The following is a 24,549-nucleotide window of genomic DNA, read 5'->3' on the forward strand; positions in this document are numbered from 1 at the left end:
AGTGGGAACTGGGAACTTGGAAGTGGGAACTGGGATGGGAACTACGCCAAAGCTTGAAAAAATTATTTTATAAATATTTTAATTATGTCCAAAAGATGTATTTTTCAAAAGTCTTTTTATTCTATAGGAATTTTTCTTTGATTGAGCCAAGTGATCAATTTGATAAATAAAATGAATTTATTGGGTTTTATTTGATGAGATAATTATGTTTTTTTCCTACTTTTGAACTGGGAATTTTGTTTGGATGACAGTTGTAATTTTAGAACATGAAAATTATATTTAGAGGACCACCCAAAGAATATGGGTAACTTATAAGAGTAGGAACTGGTGCAGGTGTCGACCAAAAAAATAGTATAAATCCCATCTTACGCTTGTTGGTATTTTTTTTAGTGTAATAATAGGATTAAACAATTTAATTCGTGTAATAAATAAGATAAAGGTAGTAATAGGTGTCTTATCTCAGTTCCTGACAGAGAAACGATTACAAAGCTTCCAAAAATTTCAGTTATCGCCAAACCCTAGATGACGTTGAGGGTTTATTTTTGCCGATATTTGTGTCATTTTCTACTCTGGTAAGCTACCCATTCTCTTTCGGACTAGATAATTCTAGTTTTGCAGCATGACGTCCGTCCTGCAACTCTTCATTAGGTATATTATAAGGTATTTTTGTGTTTGAAAGTACTTGAACTTTCTTTTCTTTTCTCAGTGTGATAGAACCTCTATTTCTAGCGACGACGATAACTTTCAAGATTTCTGGTCCCCAAAACACTGGTGGGATAAAGCTGATCTCCTACGCTGTCCAGTACAGAAAGCAGAATGAAGAATGGACCGATGAAAACCCATCCAAAGACTGGCTGATCGGTAAATATCTGTTCTTATTTAAATATATGACTTGTTTAATCTTTTTAAGTGAAAATCAAATCAATACATAGAATATGGAGCTTTTGTAAACAGTACACAGTAAATAGTATATATATATATATATATATATATATATATATATATATATATATATATATATATATATATATATATATATATATATATATATATTATATATATATATATATATATATATATATATATATATATATATATATATACAAAGAATCAAGGCCGTACAATGAGACTAATCTTGACAATTATCTCAGATTAATTGAAATGTGTTCTTAAAAGTTTTGTGCTTTTCATTTACTTATTATTTATCTTATTTACTGTGTATTTCATTATCATTCCTCTTAATCTACAGCTGTTGGTAAATAATTGGAGCCTCCAGGGGAAAACGTTCAAAGTCATACTTACCATAATATTTTCACAATTTGTGCTCACTGAAATCTAGATTACTCATACATTTTGCAAGTTTTTACCGAGCTTTTTGACTTAAAAGACTAAAATCCTGGAAATATTTTAGTGAGTGTCCTAAAAGTCCCAAGAGAAAGTAGAATCATTTCTGCTTAGTTTGTGTATACACAATTTTTTTTCTTTTTCAATCTTGAAAATTAGTTTTTTGAGTTAAAAAAATATCTTTTCTTCTGATTCTGAAATTGTTATTTGTCCCAGTTTGTAGAAAACAGTACAGAATAATTGTTTTAGTTTTTCTTTTAAAAATATTTGATAACTTAAAAAACCCTTTGAGAATCGGGTCTTAGCCATTCTGTTAAAATGAATTGTAATTAAATTCAACTTAGTAATGGGCTCTCTTCACTTGAAAGAAAATAAACAGGCTTGCTATTTTTAGTAATATATGAGGCAGCCTCAATATGAGGCTATATAGGCTCAACGTTATTACTTAAAATTGTTTTAAGGATTAGCCCCTATCGAAATTTGAATTAAAATACCAAGTGACCTAAACATTTGATAGTTCAGAAAAGGCTTTATATAAATTTCATGATCATGGGATTGTAATATAATGGCGTGTTTTTAATCGACTAAGTAATTATACCAGTTGACCTGCTGTGAACCTACATCACTCAATCATTGCTAGTAAAATTGTCATAATTTATTAATTTGCTACCTGAAAAATAGACATACTATTCGATGGCATTTTCCAAATATAACAGTCACTACCATCATGACTGCTTTATAGGAAGGACTGAATCAGGATAAAAGGGCCAAGTTAAATGGTTGCTTCTATGGTACATTGCAGAAAATCCAGAAAACAATGGTACGAAGAGGTAGATCCCCCCCCCCCTGTGTATCTACCCAGCGAATAAAGACTATTAAATAGAGTTTTCTAGTTTGATGTATCTATAAAACTATGGTTCAGTGTGTCTATTTAAGATTGTACTTATAAAATTACGATATCCTAATAGTGTTTTTTTTTCTAGAATCTCCTTACATCCTGGAAAATCTGGAAACACAGACCGCATATGTATTCCACTTCTTGGCAAAAAATCTGGTTGGATTATCGACGTACGGAGCACAAACCCAACGTACGATGCCAAAGAGAGCAGCTCCAGAGAAACCTGACATCTTGCCGACTCCAATCGGAGGTATAGTCCATTCTGATTACTCTCAGAAGTACGATTTGGCTTGGATTGCATCCTAATTTTCGCTAATATTGCATCCTAAGATTTTTCGTTTTAATTTACTTTATTTTTGATACCATAGAGCGACTTCTTCGAAAGCAAATTTTTGTTTTGCTTTTGTAAAGATTTTGATTTTCAATAATCGTTTTTACCGAACAACTGGCTTTAACTCTACCAATTTTGTTCATATCAGAAGAAAGTGTGTGTCTCGGTTTTGTTTGTTAAATATAGTCATAGGTACAGACAGTGGCCAGATTTTACTTCCTTCATTTTAGTTTGTTTTATTATTTTGTAACTGATTTTGTAGTTACAATCTTCGTCAGACAACCAGGTTTTACCTTTTTTTTCGAAGTGAGTTGAACTTATTTCGAGATCTAACAGTAAATATAGAGAATCGCTTTTTTACAAGTTTTAAACGTCTTAAGATTGTCCTATTTTAAGTTACAGTCAGTTATTTGAACTATTTGTTGTTTTTTTTGTCAAATAAGGTATTGTATACAGGTTAGTGATTAGGGTTAAATGTAAAGTATGGTGCATACCTCTTTTTTCAGACCAACAAATGTTATTTTTAGTTATAGGGCAAATCCTGATTTAAAAGTTCCCTACGTTCTGTAGAATGACCTAAATTTTCTCTGACAAAGCAGTCAGGTTTTGGCTGGATTTACAGCTGACCCCTCTTAAAAATCCGCACTGTTACGCCTATAGGGTGCATCTGACATTTTCGCACCTTTGAAGTAAATGTCGAAAACTGCTTAGTAAGTTCTTCTTAGTGGCTGAGTAATATAGATTAAGACTGTGAAATTGTGATTGAAAAAAAATTGCCCCATTGATCCTCCAATTCAAAACAGCTTAGCCAACGGTTTATTGTATTTACCTCAAAAGTAAAAATTTTAGATACGACCTTAATACGTGACGATGACAATATAAGGGAGTCGCTAGATCTTGGGCACCCACGTAGAATGTTTTATTTTATTCAATCAGAAGGTTTTGCCCTAGCCTAGTATTTACAACAGATTTTTTTTCGAAAGCATTCATAATTCAATGGTGACTTGTAATATTAAGAAAGGTCTTTTTCAATCAAGAATTAAATTTAATATCTGATAGTGATGGTTTGGGTATTTTTCCTGTTGAACTCTAGGGACACTCTGATTAAGAGGTTTAATCAGTTTATTTGGGTATTGAACTTCCCAAAGTTAATAACTAGAAGTTTTCCCCTGATCTAGGCATGAAGTGGGATATGAAGAATTCCTTAAAACCCCATTCTCATATATGCCTTGCTAGACATCCATTATTGTGGACCAATAAGACATATAAAAGAGAAACAAAATATTATTGGCTGACAAAAATTATGCCTAGACATTGATTTTCTAGCTAAGTACTCATGGGATGATGGGACGACTTTAGGAAAATGTGTTCTATTTTGAAAATTTTGATTCTTTTTTCTGCAGTTGACTTGAAGCTTATATTATTTAGATTTTTACAGCTCATTTTCGTTGTACAATCTTATTAGAGTTTAATTTTTATCATTTCAATTCTTGGATTACTGCCCCCCCCCCTCCTGCAGCTATAGCCGAAGGACAAGTAATCTACAAAAAAGTTAACCTTGAAAAGTAGCAGTTTAATTTTGTACCATTCCAATTCTTGGATTACTGATTACTAAAATTTTGTTCAAAGGCTATTGCTCAACTTTTACAAAATATTTAAATGTCCGTCCATGCGTCACTCCTAGGGCAGAACTAAGGTAGATAGTCATAGAACTAAGTTAGTGATTGAAGCTATAGTTTTCCAAGTGTTTGGTTAAATGGCACGGGTAAACAGCGGGAGTAAGTATGACTCTCTTTATGGACCAATTCTTGTTTGTTAGCTTTTAAAAAGGCAAGCCCGCCTAGAGTCTCTGGCAGGTTGACAAAGCATTTAAAATTGCAAAGGACCGTTAGATTGCCTGGAATGATATGGAAACAAGGCACGCCTACCTATGGTCTTAAGGCAGGTTGGTCAACAGTTCAGAATTGGCACATGACCGTTAATTTGCGTGGAAAGACAGGCAAACAAGCGTCCAAAGCTAAATTGATTAGGATCATTTGACTTTGCTTCTTCTTCGGCTTTTTTGGACAACCGAGTGATGAGGAAAAGGGCTGCCAAATGAAGTTCACTCTGACCCAAAATAGCATTACGAGTCTTTAATTTATGTATATTTGTTTTAACATCTTCAAGCCTACCTTCAAACAAAAAGGGAATTATTTGAATTCTGCTACCCCTATTGTTAATTTAACTTCATCATTGACTTTCTCCAAGCAAATGCATGCGAAAATGTAGGTCATTATTCAATATTAAAATTACTTTTTTGAAATGTCCTGGTTAGTTTGTGCTATGTTTAATATGTTATGTCTTTCCATTCCACCGCCTCAATGTAACTGGCCAGATTATAAATAGTAATTTTGCAGCATATTAAAAAGGAATATATTCCTTTTCCTTAGCACCTTGTGGATAGGTAAAAAAAATTTCACTTGTATACTTTCTCAGGTAACCATTTAAAGAAGTTAATCTATTGAAAATATTTTCTGAAAAAGACTGCAAATTTTGTTTCTGGTCAGACGTATGAACCGACATTCATCCAATGATGTTGCTTGGTCACTTTTAATTAAGTAAACTGAGAGCTTAGCCTGTGTTTTTTTCTTGCGAATTTGATGTTTTTACCTCGTTCCGGAATCATCTCCATTAGAATTTAGAGTTTGCCCCTGATATAAACTAAAAAAGGAAGTGGCAAAAGAGTGGGGACAGGGAAGGTATAGCTGTTCCCTCCCTAGAAAAACCTAAGCCAGCGTGATAGAATATTGAAATGAGCAAGTTGTTCCTGACAAAAAGATATTTTGTTAGACCGTTAACACAGATGTCCCTGAGGAAGCTGGATTCCTGGTCTCTTAGTTTAAAGAAAGATTTCGTTTCTGAATAATATTGGATCAGTTGCTATCTATTCATATGAACACAGAAAAGGCCGCACATTATTTCATTAATCAATTACCATACTACGAATCTATGAAAATGTTATTCGCCACGATGATGTTAAAACGATAAGAGCGTGTCCCGAAAAACTATTTAGCTTGATCTGTAAGAATAATAACAATGATAATAACCACACTTGTTAGATGCTTCTCCTGTGTTGTTGCTGAAACTGGACTTGGTATTCTAGAAACTTCAGGCAATATTCTCAAATTCAAATTTTGAATCTTTATTTTTTTTGCATAGGATTTTAGTTCTTTCTTCATAATTAAATAATTTCGACTTTGTTATTTAAATATTGCAAACTAGGTCGTGCGAGTCAGTTGATTTTGAATTAAAATCAAGTAGTTGTGGGCATCAAGCCATGGCTAATTGTAAAAAAAGCCAAGACAGCTAGTCCGATAGGAGTGAGAGGCAAATCTGGCATAAGCCCTAATTAGAATTGTATAACTCTAGGCAGGCGTACCTTTCTAAAAGCTAACAACAAGCATTGGTCCAATAAGAGTCATACTTGCTGCTGCCGGCGTTTACCCGTGTCATTTAACCAAACACTTGGAAAACTATAGTTTCTGTGACTATCAAAGTTCTATGACTATCTACCTTAGTTCTACCCCGGGAATGATGCATGGACGGATGAGAGATAGACTTATCTATTAACAAATAAATTGACTCGGGCATGTTGACCAAGAATGAGCCTAAGATGTGCCTAAGGAGCTCTTAAATTTACTAGTTGTTTAAATTTCTTGTTGTTTAAGTTTGACTCCTTAAATGAGCTAATTATTCTTCATTTTTAGTTTCGCTGTTCCATTTTAATTCTTGTTGTAAAACATTATTTTTAATATCGTTTTACTAAAGGATCTAGAGCATGTCCCTTGGGTCACGTCATGTGCTTTCATAAACACACAAAGTGAACCACTGAACTACCATATGAGATTTTTTCTCTCCCCAACCTCTCCTGAAACAAATCAAAAGATAGTAATCTAAAAAATGGCATTTTGCTTTTATGGTTGACCCATCGTTCACAGTTATTGACTGGGCCAGGTAGATTGACGGTGCATCTGAACTTCTTGTTGTTCAACACCAAACTTGCACCTTGATTATTCTGCATTGATCCACTAAGAGAAATCTGATATATATATATATATATATATATATATATATATATATATATATATATATATATATATATATATATATATATATATATATATATATATATACATATATATATATATATATTTGGTATGTATATGCACATTTGGTTTATTTTTATTTGGTTTATATGCACATTTGGTTTGAATTTCCAATCAAATTTTAAAAGGAAAAAAATATATTATGTTTAGGTCTTGTGGCTCCGTAACAAAAAAAAAAAAAAAAAAAAAAAAAAAAAAAAAAAAAAAAAAAAAAAAAAAAAAAGCTAATATACTTCAGTGTACTCTACAATCCTGTTAGCCTAGCTTGATATATTGAACTATTTTTGTTGTTCGGAATCAAAGCATAGTCGTAATCAAGAATGTTTCATTAACATAATAACACTGATTGACTTGTTCTTAATTAATTACTGGTTACGTTTAGAACGAAAATTTTCATAATGCTACAGTGATATTTTATATTTTACTCTACAAGCTATCCAAAGAGACGCTGTGTATTTAAAAATGGGTGCGACAATGCATTAAAAAACTATAGTGGCAACTATTTTTGGTATAATTCCCTCCTTTTTGCTTTTTTTTATTTTCAACTCTTTTATGCAGTAGTATCTTACCAAGCACTATCCTAATAAACTTAAAATTAATCCCCCCCTGTATGAGATATTAAAAAAGTAAAAATGTTTATGAGAATAAGCCAAACTTTTTCACTTCGTTTTTAAGCTTTTGGAGAATTTCGGTTTTTGACTCATTAGCACAAGTTTTTAAATAAAAAAGTATATGAGATACAACATATGTTTTGAAAAAATGTCTCAACTTCCTAACGATAAAAGAAGATAACTTCAAATAAATAGACATATTTTCAGAGGTTCAAATCACTTAACGGTAAAACTGGGGCGACTTCCAAAAAAAAACTTAGGCACTGTAAACTGCTCTTTTCATGAACTTCTCGTTTCCGTTGGACCACACTTTAACTGAAACTGGACCGACAACCTATTTCTGAAAATAACCAATAAACCTTTGTTCCGAAGAAAGAAAAGGAATTCAAATGCAGTTATATCACAAGGTAAGGCTCTGATGCCTGTTTGTTTGTGGTCTTGGTAATCTTATTTTATAATAACATCGCTTAATAGCTAGATAGACTTTAAACACTTTTTTGGTGAATGGATTCTGCCTTTCATACCCTCGGTGTTATGCCCTGTAACTAATAACCCCTACGACGGTGTTTTAACTTGGTGTTTAACCTTTTTAACTTGTTGTGTTTTCTAAAGCGTTGTTTTAATGCAGTTGTTGTTTCATATTTTCATTTTTTTTCTATTGAAATAAAGTTTAATTTGTACCTTCTGTTATGACAACTTGCAAATGTGTCAGGAAATGCCGAAATATAGGTGACAATAGATTTCTATTTTTGCTGTAGTATAACTCTGTCCCTTGATTCTTATTTCTGCATTAAAAGAAAGTAAATATGACTTTTTATTTCTTAAAAAGCTATCCTTCAAGTTGATAAAGATCATAAATAAAGCTGAAAATGATTGTTGGAAAGAGGAGTCAGTTACAGTATCGTGATGCATAGAGATGTCACAATTGAAGAGGACCCTGCTAATTTGGTGTTTTACTAACTTAACAATGCACGTACCAATGCTTTTCTCAGTGACTCATAGGGTTTAATAAATGTACCCGAGGTTGATGAAAAATTGAGGGAAAGAATTTATTTGAAAGGGCTATGATTTGAAAGCTTCTTTTTGCTTTGGACATCGAGAATGAAATATTGTTGTCCTGACAAGACTAAATATTTTTAGCTGAGTTCTTAATAACTACGTGCACCCTAGTTGCCAATATCCAGCTTGCATGAAGAGTTTGAAGGTACGGTTTTAGCTTGGTAAAGTTTTAGCTGTAAGAATTTTTCCTCGTAATTCCATAAATTTTTTAATGCAAGAAACATTATAGGCTGGTCCTATTCGCTCTCGATTCATCCTGGTTTGAAATAACATGATGAAAAGTAATAAACGGAGAAAAACGAGTAAAATTTTGGCCAGTGATAAAACAGGGCAAAATACAAATATTTTGGACTATCATTAGCTTAAAAAAGTATTAAAGAAGGTAACAAAATGACCTGAGCCTCCTGGTCAAAAAATGACCTGAAGAGCCAATCGTCTTAACAAAAGGAAAACATAACTGAATTTCGTTGGGCTCTGCCTAAGAGGGCTATTTCTCTGTTCATTTTAATATATTTGATCATTATAAACTTGAAAGCACAAAGACAGGACTGACTTAAGTATATATATAGGATATATATATATATATATATATATATATATATATATATATATATATATATATATATATATATATATATATATATATATATATATATATATATATATATATATATATATATATATATATATATATATATATATATATATATATATATATATATATATATATATATATATATATATATATATATATATATATATATATATATATATATATATATATATATATATATATATATATTAAGAGAATTTTGTGCTTGAAACTAATCAAGGTGTGCAAAGAAGTGAAAGAAAGTTTAGCAGAAGGACGTTAAAAACCTATTGAAGCTTAAATTCAGCAATGCTGTTTTTACTGGTGAAATTGGCTGACACCGCAGTTTTTGTAGGATTTAAGTTATCTGAATTGAAATAGTAACTGTGGCTTACTGAGTCAATTTTTCTACTGGGCACTTAATTTTAGACCTGCAGTAGCATAGTTTGTATTTATAGCATATTTTGTGTTTAAAACCGTACATTGCCCTATAAGGTAGAATTTTACTACAATTAGAATATCATTAAAATAGAATTATTCATTAGGTTCAATTGAGACTACGGAGCAACAATCGATGGGTTATTTTAATTGGTCAGATATAGGTATCTTGGAAGGGGTAATAATTACTTTGGTCGTTGTCGTTGCAGTTATCGTCTTTGCTACCTTTGTTGATGTTATTCTCTGTCTAACGCGGCATACTGGTAAGATTAATTCTTGTTTTTTTTGTTGTTTTTTGTGTTTTTGGCAGCAGGCTACTGTAAAAAAAAAAAAAAAAAAATGATAAAGTTCAGGTGTGGCGAGGAGTCAGGCACTGCCAGAACGACATTTCGAAAGTGGTTTTTGGTAAGATGAATATAAGAAATTGACGGAGCAAACGTATTTCAAGAAGTGTTATTTTGGTCCATGCCAAGAGGCTTTTTGGGCAACTTTATTTTAGGACATCCAAAAACCTCCAATCTTATTAAAAATGAATTCTTGGTTTCAAGAACGTTTTCTATTGGCAGATGAGGGTTATAGTGATGATCCTTATAGCGTTATTATTAATGCTGTCTGGTATCAAAGCTTAAGAAGGTGTTAAAAAAGGAAAGAAAAAAGAATATGTTTCCTATGTAGAATGACAGTTAATCTAAATATTTTTTGATAAATGCACACAATATTATATGTTGCTGTACTGTGATATTTTTTGGCTTCCCTTAAAAATAAAAACCTTTCAAATAAATCATCTTAAAAATGAAAACGATAAGAGCAAGAAGTAGTAAAAAAAACAAAAAAAAAACTTGTCTCAACTAGAATTGATTAATTCTGTTGAAAACTTTACAATGAAAGAACTGTTTCTTTTCCGAAATTAAATTAAAAAAAACAGTTTTTTTAACTGAAAGTATGGAGCGACATTAAAACTTAAAACGAACAAAAATTACTCGGTATATGAAATGGGTAGTCCCCTCCGCAATCCCTCGCTCTTTACGCTAAAGCTTTTAATTGTTTTAAAAAGTAGAATTGTGGCAAAGAGTCAAACTTTAGCGTAAAGAGCGAGGAATTACGGAGGGGACAACCCATTTCATATACGGAGTTCGATTCTTTTGATGTATCTTTTAGCATCAAAATTTCGTTTTTTAGAGTTTCGTTTACTATTGAGCCGGGTCGCTCCTTACTACAGTTCGTTACCACGAACTGTTTGATGATTAACAGTGTAAAGTAAGCATCAAGATAAAGCGGACAGATTAAAAGAAGACAGATTATTGGCCACGACGACGTTTTTCTGTTCGAATTATAAAATAAAGTTAATAGTTTTGTTATATATTTAGTGAACCGTTTATTTTGATGACAATGTTTATTTAAAAAATATGTTGCTTATTTATACATAGCTTAAGGTTATGAGGGTTATTAAGGTTATTACATATAATGAGGCTATAAGAATAACCTCATAAATACGATTTGTTTTTCAGAGGAATTGCATAAGGTTAGTTTAAGGTATTCATTGGACTGAACGTATGTTAAACAAATGACTGTACGGAAACTGTGGTTCACTCCTTCTCTCTAGGGCTATATTAAATTTAATATAATTAATTAGGGCTATAATGAAATTTTTGCTATAGGGTTCTCTGATACGCCGAATGCGATGGTGTGATTTTTGTTAATATTCTATGACTTTTAGGGGGTGTTTCTTCCTATTTTCCAAAATAAGGCAAATATTCTCAGGCTCGTAACTTTTGATGACAAAGACTAAATTTGATTAAACTTATATATTTAAAATCAGCGTGAAAATTTGATTCTTTTGATTTATCTTTTAGTGTCAAAATTCCGTTTTTTAGAGTTTCGTTTACTATTGAGCCGGGTTGCTCCTTACGTTACCACGAAATTTATATATTTAGAACCAGCATAAAAATTCGATTCTTTTGATGTATCTTTTAGCATCAAAATTTCGTTTTTTAGAGTTTCGCTTACTATTGAGCCGGGTCGCTCCTTACTACAGTTCGTTACCACGAACTGTTTGATGATTAACAGTGTAAAGTAAGCATCAAGATAAAGCGGACAGATTAAAAGAAGACATATTATTGGCCACGACGACGTTTTTCTGTTAGAATTATAAAATAAAGTTAATAGTTTTGTTATATATTTAGTGAACCGTTTATTTTGATGACAATGTTTATTTATTATCTGTTGCTTATTTATACATAGCTTAAGGTTATGAGGGTTATTAAGGTTATTACATATTATGAGGCTATAAGAATAACCTCATAAATACGATTTGTTTTTCAGAGGAATTGTATATGGTTAGTTAAGGTATTCATTGGACTGAACGTATGTTAAGCAAAAAGCTGTACGGAAACTGTGGTTCACTCACAGTTTCACAGCACTTAGGCCATGTCATGAGTATGAGGGATGGCATGTTTTCTGTTTCCACAGATAAATAAGTAGGGTTCCTAGTTTGGGAACAAACCCAATGCCTGAGGATTAGCCTGGTATAGGCTGTAGTACCAGGTAACTGAGAATCACTCGTTAAAGTCAATAGTATTAATGAATTCTTTGTCTTGTGCACCCCCCCACCAATGGAAAATCCCCCCATAGATTTACATTTCCCCCATAACCTGATTCACACAAGACAAAAATTATTTTCTTTATTTTTTTAGATTTAGCTGTGTTGACATCCTTTTCTTTTTCCTAAGTCAGTTTATGAATTGGTGCCCTGGAATTGTAGAAATAAAAACAAGTTTACTGAACTATTCATACGATACCTTCCCAATATTTGAAGAAATTTACTTAAATCTTCAATTTCGTCCAAATCAGATAGCAGTTTATTCCAGTTTATTCCACTTTGTGAGGAATCAATTCAGTGATTATAAAAACAAGCTGGCGATTAAATTCAAAACACTTATACACTGACAGACCAACGGAAGTTCAACCAACTCGAAAAGTGGCAGACGTACATTATAAACTTATGTCAATCGGCTCCTAAAGAAATGTATTTAGTTTTCAGATGTCCTAAATTAAAAATGGCCTTAGGCGTAAAACCAATGATAAGTTTGTAAAAAATAAAATTGTTCCAGGTTTAATCGCACGGTGTTACTATGGGGCCGAAACTACGCCAAATCAACCTGAAGAAACCGAAACTACCCCAATGCGAATGTCAACTCTCCAATATGAATCTGAACAGAGAGAAACAACCGCAATGGTAAATGGGTAAGTCTCAAACCTCTACTTCCATTGTTTAGTAGGTATCCTAAATTGTGGGTCATCTGACCTCCAAAGACTACTTCAGCATCCGTAATTTGTCTGTTTTCATATTCCCCCCCTTTATCATACGACGGGTTACAATGGAAGAAAGAATAAACTGTTGCCAGTGCTAGAATCAAATTCGACATTGGAATAAGTTTTGTGGTACATATGTTGATCCTTTTGCCTTAGTTTTTTTTGCGAATTAAATAAGTTCAGAAGAAATAATTATGACTATATTGCAACACCAACCTTAGTCAAAGCCCAAAGAGTGCCAAGAACTACAAATGCTTAGGGTCGGGCTACGGCATATTTATTTGTTTAATCTGGATTACAAGGCGCGTTGAATTTACGTAGTTGGTAATTCAATTATTTTGATCTAGGGTTGTCTACAATGCACACTTGAAACTAATACATAGTTTTCATTTTGCCGATCAGCTTTGACTCTTTCTCTATTTCTTTTCCATTCAGTCTTTCTCTTCATCTACTACAAATACATGTGTGAGAGCCAATACATAAGATTATCAATAATTATATATGATTCAGTACAGATTTTGGCATATATTTTATGAAAGATTTAATAAAAACTTTTGGATTACTGAAAAGGAAGCCAGTATAAATCAAAGTCAGCCTTCACCTGTCGTTAAAAATATCAATACCAATTTGCCGCTAAAATATATCACATTTCTAACAAGTAGACACAAAAAAGGATATTTCCATGGAAGAATGATACTCCTGAACAGAATAAATCCTGCCATTCTCAATTTTAATTCCACTATTTTGTTCTGACAGTTCCATTGAAAAAAAAAAATTCAGTGTAGACAAAAAAAAATAACTATTAAGAAAATTCTTAGACAACAGAAAACAAATTATTTCCAAGTTGAATTGTTTTAACTTAGAGAAACTTGCTATTGGAAATACATACAATATTCCGTCTCCCATATGAGGATTGAAAGCTTTTGAAAATGTTGATCAGCGTATATTTCTGAACAACTTTTAAGAATTTTAGGACCATAAGATATCCACCCAAAACGTTCCTTGGCCATCTTATTGGGATAATCCCAATTTTATTGATTTATTTGACGAATTTGATTTATTTTATTTGATAAATAAACAAATTTTATTTGATGAAGAAATCGTAAAGAATAACTATTTTATGTGCCCCAGGATTCGTCGGGGATCCTCCCTGGACCAGCTTTTATTTAGATTTTTTTTCCAAGGCTAATTGGAGATTGCTATACTTCCATTAGCCCTTCTATACTTTCTTTGTAGCCCTTCTATACTTTCTTAGTAGCCCGTCTATACTTTCTTACCCTTCTATACTTTCATAGTCATTCAAGGAGTTTATATTCTCGTTACACTATATTATCTTAGTATCGAGGGACAATCAAAGATCGCTACAGGTTTAAACATTTTGTCTACAGGGGTTTACACAAATCCCTTATAAACTTTGTATGTAGCCCTAAAGGTTAAACGAAACTCCTGAGCCATTGTTGACGCATAGGGAGTCGAACTGTTTCTGTTGCTGGGACGTTTTAACAGTAACAAGTAGTAAGCTTGTCGCCTGGCCTTGCTGTGACGGGGATCAAACCCCAGGCTAAACCAAAATTAATCAAAATTAGGTTAATTAAGTGTGAAAAAGACTGGTTTGATAAAATTTGTCCGCATCAGTTTGCATAAAGTGGTACTGCCTTATCAGGAAGGGTTATGGCGGCAATTCACCACATCAAGGCAGCTAATTAGCCATTTTTTATGAAACCTATATTTGAATCTGTATTGAAAAATATGTATTTTTTGTCTTTTGTCGGTTTGTTTTTATTAGCTATATCCTCATGAAGATTGTGTTACAAATTTGACAATCAGTGGTCAATATACCGTAAATACGATTTGGGCCCTTTCTTTGCTTTCTGAAAAAAGCTCTCTTTCCTGGATCCTTCAAATATAGGAATGTAATCTATATTCAGTTTTGCGGTAATACCTTCTTTGCACATTTGATTTTTTGGTGTATCTTAAGAAACTGTGAAACCTTCTTCCCATATAAATAAAAATAAAACTAGGTATGTACGCATCATTTTAGCTTAGATGTGATTAATTAGGTGTCATTTAATTAGATGTGAAAAATGCCATAAAAAATGGCCAAATTACATAGAATAATGAGGAACATTAGATATTTGATGAAAAAACGCAGAATTAAAACTTTTTTTAAGGCCCCTTACCTGGAACTTCTATTTCGCATGCGTCTGATTAAGCATTAAAGATTTTATCTTTATCACACAAAAAGGCCAAACATCAGCTTTTGAACAACAGAAGTTTTTCTGGTACAATTTTTCTGAAAAATTAGTTTAATAACATATCTAAAATGGACCCTAATCAGCCATGCAGAAATACCGCTCTTTTCAGGGAAATGGGGGGAAATCTCGATTTTAGATCTCTGCAACATTTTCTGGATTCAAAGGTTGTTTCCCATTAATTCAAGTGGGGAGACCAAAAATGATATCAGAATTTGAAAATTACATTATTTATTGCCCCTTTTTCAACCTAGACAAGATCAAAGGGGGAGGGGGGATGCAAATTAAGATTCGGATTTTTGATCTCCCACTGGCTTCGCTTTGGGTGGAATTGGGTAATAAGTGATGTAATTTTTCAATTCTGATGTCATTAATGACTCCCCGGACTTGAATTCATAAAAGAAGACCTTTTAATTATATATGTTTTTTCAATCATGTATTATATTATTTAATACGGGGAATGGCATTTTTATCCCTTCTTACCTAGGGTGGCATGTCTAGTTGAAAGAGAAATTGTCTGAAAGCCTTCCTACATATATGCATGTCTGAAATCTAAGTATTTTATATTTTCATATAAAAATGAGCACCGTTGCCATATTTTGCAAAGGCCAGGAAACCTGGCTATCCAAGTGAAATGACTCCTAATCGTGGCCGTATGTTATAATCATGCAAATCTAGACCAATGCCCCAGGGGCAATCTATGAGAAAAAAAACCCCTGGGACAATCGCCCCAGGGGCTGGTATTTATGGGGGAAAAACGTTGTCAGTTATAAAGAATTAGTTTTGCTTATTTATTCTCTGGGTTCAACGTGGCAGCACTTAATTAAATGTGATAATACCGTAAAAACTTCATAATTTTACAACAACCGAAAGATCCATCTTAAAAATTGTTGTTTTCAGGTATTAACAGGAATGAAATGGGTCCGGAGTTTAATATATACATATATATATATATATATATATATATATATATATATATATATATATATATATATATATATATATATATATATATATATATATATATATATATATATATATATATATATATATATATATATATATATATATATATATATATATATATATATATATATATATATATATATGTATATATATATATATATATATATATATAATATATATATATAATATATATATATAATATATATATATAATATATATATATATAATATATATATATATATATATATATATATATATATATATATATATATATATATATATATATATATATATATATATATATATATATATATATTTACGTCCTTAGTACGTTAATTCCCACTCTATTTTTTTCAGGAACAATGAAATCCCTCTAAATCCAGTAACTCCAGTAAGTTCCAGCGAAGTTCCCGAAGCTTCAGTGGAAAGCTAACCTGACTCCATCGTTACCATATAAAGTGATATAAAGTGATACCATATATACCATATAAAGTGAGGTCTAGTAAAAACCCTTTCCCTAAGTGCAGCCTTTCCTTTGTTTCTTTTTTTTCTTGTACTTACAAATAGAGACCTTTGTAGAAAAGAAAACATTTGGGAAAGTTCTTGTGACAATATATATTTATAAATGAAACTCAGCGCTTTATGTGCTATTATATGTGTTTTGTGAGTAGCAAGTTTTTTTTTCTCTTTCTTTGAGATCAAAAATAAAGTATTTTTATTTATACCAAAACATTTGAACAAATAAATTTATACTTTAAAATTAAGCAAAACAGACAGTACTATATATTTTTACTGGTCGTTTTCTAAAAAGTAAGTATTTTGTCAACGAATAGTTTTTTCTGTACATAAAAGAAATTTGAAACAGCACAATTGCTCTTTATGCTCTTTATGTACAGTCTAATGAAAGTTTACATATGAAGGTTTCAGATGAATAAATTTAGTAACAAATACATGATGGGTGTATATAACATGATGGGCATGATGGGAATATATAACATAGACTAAATGCGATTATGTAGAATAAATTAAAAACGAAACAACTTAATGAAATTAAAGATAATACAAATAGAACCCAATTGATTAAAAGCACGGCAACATACAGGGCTAACCCTTGGGGGAGGGGGTATTTATTTTGGAGATGGGTAGGGGTGAAAAACAAAACTGAATAAACTCTCATGGATGATTTATTATTCTTTCATTTTAACTTTTAATGCACTTTAGCTATGTCCACGTAAACGAAACAAACGGCTTTATGTGTAGATTTTTTAGATTGAAAGATATCACCTTCCTTTTTCTGAATTTTCACTCGTAAGAGGAAGAAATCGCGCCATTAGCTTCATCGAAAGTCACGTACAGAAATGAATAAATACCTTTTTATTTTGGGACTGCCGCTTGTTGAAAATTTATCAAATTTTTAACAATAGCAATAACAAAAGCAATTTTACTTGCTTTTTCATGCTAGTAGAATTAATATAGCTATTTAAAAACTATGAAAAAAATATGTGAGAGTATATTTGAAATCAAATTTAAAATTATGGTTTTGCGAAGAATTTGGTAGCCTGAGTCAGGCTACCAATGCAGTATCCAGGGGGGGGGGGTACCGGTTTTAACCATCCCTCCCTCGTGCCCGAAGTAATGTCTAACTCGTACCAATGTAAAAAAAAATGCATGTAAAAAAAATTTTCATCTGTTTTTTGTAGTCACCCCTTTCCCAAAAGAATGACCACTCCCCACATAAAAAAAAAAATCCTGGAGACGTTCTTGAGCCTGATCCATATCTTATTTCTAATGTCTTTGGTTTCCTAATAACAGGAACATTTGTAGTAACAGTGTTTTGTTATTCAGTCTTTCTATGAAATTGAAAATTATAACTTCCTGCTTCTCAGTAAGCAGCTATGAAATACTTCCAATTAGATAAATACCATATCATGCTTAAAACTTTTTATTCTTGTAGATATTGGAAAATAACCAGACTCTGTCCATAAATATGCAGCTTTTATTTGAATACTCTTGTATCCCCTCTAGCCATCTCTCCACACCTTTTTCCCTCGGTACTTTTTAGGGGAAATATCTTGCAGAATTTATTTGGAGACCCCCTCATCTTTGATTCAAATTTCTGGGTGTGTGGCGATGCTGGAAGTTTCATACCTAGCTTGTGCGCTTTAAAGTAGAAATCAATTATTCACTGACTAGGAACACGGGAACATTAGATCATCATTCCAATTTTTATGTTCTTTTTTAACTTTGTATGATTATCTAGTTACTGCTTTTGTGGCATAGTTATCAATAAATAAACATGAATTTGCTTATCTGTGTAGTACTTTCATATTTTATCAAAAGATGGCCAGCCTTATCGGAATTTTTTTTTTAACTTGTTGTTTAACTGTGTCGTAGGGTTTTTGGGGTGTCCTTTTGTTCTGGTACTCCAGGGCTGCCACTGAAGGGTGATATTGAAGGACTGTCACTGAGGGATTTATGGCGTTACTGTTGAGCGCCGTACGAAAAACAGATACATGAATAAAAATTGGAGAAATGGGTGAGCACAATTACACAAAGATTGTAATAGAAACACAAAGAATGCAATAAATGATTCGATATCTTATATGAATCTTATAAGAATAAAAAATGGTGTAAAGTGTCGGTAAAAAAAAAAGCTTAAAGTCGTTTAGTATTTGACAACATTTGGCATTAAGATCAGATTCCTTTAGCCGTCTTACACTACTACTGAAATACTGCTACGCTACGTCAATATTTTTTACTAACGACACTATTTAATTAATTATTCTTATTATTACTCTGAAAACAAATGTCAGGTTCTGCCGAACGCTGGATGGTGTTGAGGGACATATGTCGGTACGAATGCCAGCTCCTAATTTTGTAAGTTACCCGTACTCTTTGGGATAAACGTTTATATATGAGACAATAAGAGAGTCAAATAGTTCTAAATTCCCTGTGAAACATGTGCTTGTGCGACTACAACTAAAATTTACTGCAAAAGGACAAAATACCCATATCTTGTATTCAATATGTATGTATTGCATTCATTACATATACTATTATACATAGTCTTGTAATCATACACACTAATGTATGCATCCATAGTTTCAGATCTATACCCTCACAGCTGGAAGAAGGATTTTACTTTAAATTTTCTTAAAGACCAATATGAACTTGCCTAAGCCCCGTGTTTAGTACGGCTTTCTCAATCAAAGTCAGGCAAGTACTGTGTTAGTGGAAACAGGTTTTTGATCGGCGATCTAAGTTTTGCTAAAACGACTTTTTTAGGACTTTTCTGAAGTCTAAAAGGGATTTTTTAATGTGTCTAATTTGTTTTTTTGTTTTTTCTTAAAATACCCAAGATGAGGATCGAGACTGCCGGAAAAAGTCTTAAATTACTTTGGAAGAAGAAGAGCATTAAGTCGATCCCGTCACTCAATTTTGTCCAGTTCATGATATTTAAGATTTAGGTTAGATTAAATACGGAGTCTAAAACTATAAAAGCAAAAGCAAAAACTTATGCTTAACCCTCTTTAAACTTTCATTTCTTTGGAGTACATCAAACCCTTCAACAAATGTATTATTAAATAAGGAAAGAAATTAAGAAAAATAAGAAAAGAAAAGAAAGAGAAAAATGGAGCACTTATCAGGCTAGGAGCACTGACCTAGAAAGGAAAACAAATTATTGTTGAGCATAAAAGTGTGTGTGCGTGGGGGGGGGGGTTGTCGTTACTTGACAAATACTGAAGTACTAATATTTACTACAAATACTTATGATCTTATTACGCCTGTATTTTAATATCTACGCTGTGTAACATTTGTGCCTTCTTACCTAGAGAAGATTCAGCTTGCACGGTTGGATTAATGGTATTTTTGTTGCTTTTTTTGGAGGAGGAGGAGGGTTTGAATTATGCGTATAAATTTTACATAGTAATACATATTTGGAACTCGAACCGAAGTAAAGCATTGGTTTTCTATTCATACTTATATACAAGGTAGGGAAGAATCCTTGTCTTAGATCCGTCTGAATTCCCACCCCCAGAAGAGAAATAGAAGTGTGTGTTGAAATTTCATTTTGCACTAAAAGAAAAAATATTTTTTTTACCCATGTCTTAATAACCTATGGAAAAGTTTGGAAAAAGAAAAAAAAATACGGTAAACATATTTCACAGACAACTGGTACCAGCTGTTTAATTGTCATTCAATAGCCTACAAATAATGCATAATGAAGACGAGAAAAATCTTGAATATTTATTGCCTGCTGTACGAGGTCATCTACCTTCATGCGCAGACTTCTTCTTCGATTGTAATCATTTGGGTTTCGAAAGCAGATATGAAATTTTTTACTTCCAATTAGGATTCAAACAGGTTCTCTCTGATATCAAATACAATCAAAGACAACATGGATTGATCCCATAAGATAGCCTACATCATCTTAGTTGAAGTCACAACCAGCTTCCCGTAGATCTGACAATCCATGCTTTATGTTGCATAACCACAATTTTTTTATGTTGGTGCAATACGGTCATTATCGTGGTATCTAGTTTTTTTCCATATTTCCAAAAATATGCTCTTTCCATCCAATCTTGTGCATTATAACATTGTAAAAAAAAAACTAAATTCTTCCAAGTATCTATTTCCTTCCGTCTATGAAAGTTAAAATAGAGTAGGCACCTGGGAATTGGTTTTGAGTTAGAAACCGATACATAGTCATCATCTAAGTTAGTCATACCTCAGTGCTGTTACGACAGTGCTTTAGCTCCCCTCTTTGTCTACACCACGTTCATCATTACTTTGAAGTGCAATCATACCGTATGTGCATATAATATGCCGTGTGTGTATATAAGTATGGGACCTTGCCCCGTATTGATTTGAAGAACCTTTCTCTAAAAATGAGTGGTCTCTAAACGCTTTTTCATATTTTTGCCAACCCACGCCATCTAAAGGATTCACTTGTATATAGCAAAGGTATATAGGGCTCGAATTTTTTTTTTTTTTTATTTCTTTACTTTTCAAAAGAGTTTACACAAAGCAAATGTAAACAAAGGACCTGCATATACACTAAGGAATTTATGCTCTTTTTCCTCGTTTTTTAAGCAGTTGACTAAGGTAAAATTACATTTAGAAAAATTGATTTTTGAAAACAATTTTGTCAAAGTGCGACAACGTTTTCTTGTTTAGTCACATACTAAATGTGATCTTTTATCAGTAATTGAATAATTTAATAACATGAAACGAGGGAAATTAATATAGAAACTGAGGTAACATTGTATTTAGAATAAGCATCACAAATATAGTTTCATTATAGTTTTCTTTTTGTTAGATAAATTGCAAGTACTTCAAATAAAGAAATATTTGTAAGACATACAATCTTTGTTATTCTATTACATAACTGGAAAGGAGAAGAATAGTGTATACTTTACTTACAAAAATAAGCCCTTCTTGAAACCAGTAAACAGATTTTTCCATCTGATTAGTTTCTTTGATCGTCTTGACTATATTAAAGTGAATTATCACCAACCCGTCACTGCTCAAGAAGCCTTAAACTCTGCTTTCATTTGAATAAAAAGGGACAGACAAAGGGAAAGCTATGATAACGCTAAAAAACTAATTTACGTACTTCAAGAGACAATTCTTTCTCCGTTTTGCCAATTTCTATAGTGCTTTGCCCGCAAAACATCAAATGAAGACGGGAATTAAGCTTTCAAAACTTTCCGGTTAAGATCATTGACTTGTACGTTGGGAAATAGAAATAGGAGTGCAAAAGACAAACAAAAAGATTTGTTACCTAGAAAATTTTTGAAGAGATTTGTTAAAAGACTTGTTTACCTAAAAGACGTTTGTTAACTGAAATTAGTCCAGCTTAAGTACAACGTTAGTTAAACACGACGACTATTGCAAGACGAGAGGTTAAAAAAGAAAAAAAAATGTCTGATTCCTTTTAAATTGATATCAAAATATACTTTAAAGAATCGAATTTTTTGGTTACTAGAAACATATTAAATTCTTTGATTTTAGTCACCAAGCAAACGTTACAAGACTTATAAAATGCCCTCCATTTATCAAACAGTTCGTGGTAACGAAATGCAAATAAGGATTGATTCCGCCAAGCAGTAACCGATACTCTAAAACACACAATTTTGAAAACAATAGAAACGTCGAAAGAATTGGCTTTTTAAGCTGATTCCAAATATATAAGATTAATTAAATTTAGTGTTAGCAATCAAAAGCTAAGAGCCTGAGAAAAACTGTCTGATTTTCAAAACCGGCGGAAAACCACCGAAAATTCAAGGAGTCTGAATGAAAATCGCAACATGAGATTTAGCGTATCAGACAATCTTACCATAGAGGTTTTAAGCTCCCATCAATATGGAATTTTGTTATTGTTTTTTCGCCAGAAGAAAGGTCACGGACGCATGTTTATTTGTTGTTGTTTTTTTTCCAGGGTTTATAGTATCCAACTAATAGTCCTGAAAGATCGTGAAACGGCTTGCTCGATTGCAAATTAGAAGTTCTAGTGTCCCTTTTATGTGACCAAAAAGATTGGAAGGCAGGTAGCCACCTTCAACAAACCTTTTTCCCCAAAGTCACCTGACCAAAATTTCGCGAAAACTATTTTGTTCAACAAAGTTAAAAGGTCTAGCAACAATCCCTCTTGGGATGAAACGGACCCCCAAAGGGTGGGGGAAAAAGGCTGTAGGTTTTGAAATCTGCAATTGTTCACATGTAGTATTTGTTATGGGGGAGTATTCAGTCGGCGGGGGGGATTTTCCATGGGAAGGGAAGTTTTTGTCAGTGGACTTCGGTTTTTTTTTCACCTTGGACTTGGTAGGAGTTTCTCTTGTGAGAATTTAAAACTGGAGAAATTCTCAATGCGGTATTTTTGGAATCCATGCAGCATTTCAGCGTAAGAAAGTAAACACAGCGACTATTGAAAGACAAAAGGTTAAAAACGAAAAAAGTTGTCCGATTCTATTCAAATGTAACTGAATCACTTTCCTACCTGGATTCTAGAAATCTTGGAAATAACAGCAGGTGTGTCGGACCCACCAAAATCATAGTAGTTGGTGTAGTATTGACCATGGCGGATCTTCCCGGAAAACGCTATGGAATGCGTTTCATCTTCTACCCTGTAATTTCCGGGCTTTCTGCTATACCATCCGTAATTTTGTTCATGATAAAGTGTCGTTCTAATTGCTACCGTGAATATATAATTTTACTTCACTCAAGATATGAAATATAAATGTTTAAAAAAAAATGATAGAAAAGAGGTTTTTAAAAAATCAAGGAACCACATCAAAACTTAAAATGAACAGAATTTATTCTTTATATCGCGGAGTCTTTAGGACAAATGTTTAAAGTGTTCAAAACCTACTTTTTATTGTGATTCAATGATTTTATGTTTAATGGGCAGTTGTTCTTAAAAATATAGGAAAATAATTTTAGTGTAAAGAGTGAGGGTTAAGAAGATGCTACTTCTGTTGGAAATTCCATGTTCGTCCTTACTTTCATTTATATTTTTTTTTTATTTGTTTAACAATGTCAAGTATCTAAGCGACCAATTATACCAGAAAAAAATATGACTGAACAGATCTCAAAGGCGTACCCTAATCATAGAAAAATATATACAGATGGATCTGTCCAAAATGAGAGAACAGGAGCATGTATCCCATCCCTGAATTTGAACCTCTATTCTCCTCTCCCATTGGGATCTTTCTATTTTGTCTGCTGAATTATATGCCATTTGCCTGGCCCTGGATGCACCTATCAATTACAAGATAGAATCTGAAAATATACTCCCTGTCACTGACTCCAAATCAGCATCACTATTGCTCCAAAATAATAGTAGAGTTGCCAATGACAAGGATTTGTGTAATATTAGAAGAAAGCTTCTTAATCTTAAAACTAAGGCCAGTCATATTTAGTTTCAACATATTCCAAGTCATAAAGGCATCAGCCATAATGATAAGGCTGATTCTCTTGCAGTAATGGCTTCCATGTTAATCCCTAATCCTTTCTCTGACCTCAATTCACATGATATTATCAGGCAAAGATCTAATGTTAATCACATTAAATTGTTTTTGTCCCTGTTTCATACTAGACTAAATACCTGTTATTTAATTGGAAGCTACATCATTCTCCTTTATGTTATTTCCTCTTCTCAACAGATGAAACAATTCAGCATGTATTATTTGATTTCCAGGCTGTGAATGAGGAGACTATTTCCCTAAAGCATTTCTGTTTTTGGTTAAGATTCCAAATAATTAAACAGCTACCCTGAATCCTAACCTGCCTTGGCACATATATTGTAAGATTTTTAAGGCTTCCATTGATATTTTAAAGAAGAGACAAATTGTTTAGTGATTATTAAAGCATGAAGAAGTCAATTGAAAGGGAGATGGTTTACTTATAGGATTTGATTGTGCAGAAGTGAGCTGTAATGAATAGGAAGAGGTGTATTGGTACCAGCTGGCCTTGTGACCTTCAGCTGCTGGGAACATGTAACATATAGACCAGCCCCCTCCCCTCTATAAAATTCAGGACCAAATCCCTCATTCACATCCCCTTAGGAATCCTCAAATATAGGACCAAATCTCTCAT

The 24,549-nt window shown here is 32.5% G+C and overlaps 1 protein-coding gene across 1 annotated transcript in view; it reads left to right on the forward strand.

Moving 5' to 3' along the window:
- The window catches only part of LOC136028949 (fasciclin-2-like), a 45,907-nt gene extending 27,647 nt beyond the window's left edge, over positions 1-18,260 (forward strand). The window contains exons 5-9 of the mRNA XM_065706947.1: positions 730-861; positions 2,328-2,492; positions 9,529-9,684; positions 12,532-12,664; positions 16,309-18,260. Of these exons, the coding sequence (XP_065563019.1) occupies positions 730-861; positions 2,328-2,492; positions 9,529-9,684; positions 12,532-12,664; positions 16,309-16,384 (662 nt within the window). The 3' untranslated portion in view covers positions 16,385-18,260. The remainder of the gene's footprint in view (positions 1-729; positions 862-2,327; positions 2,493-9,528; positions 9,685-12,531; positions 12,665-16,308) is intronic.
- The last annotated feature ends 6,289 nt before the right edge of the window (positions 18,261-24,549 follow it).

Source organism: Artemia franciscana, chromosome 7 (assembly GCF_032884065.1).
Source record: "Artemia franciscana chromosome 7, ASM3288406v1, whole genome shotgun sequence".
NCBI lineage: Eukaryota > Metazoa > Arthropoda > Branchiopoda > Anostraca > Artemiidae > Artemia > Artemia franciscana.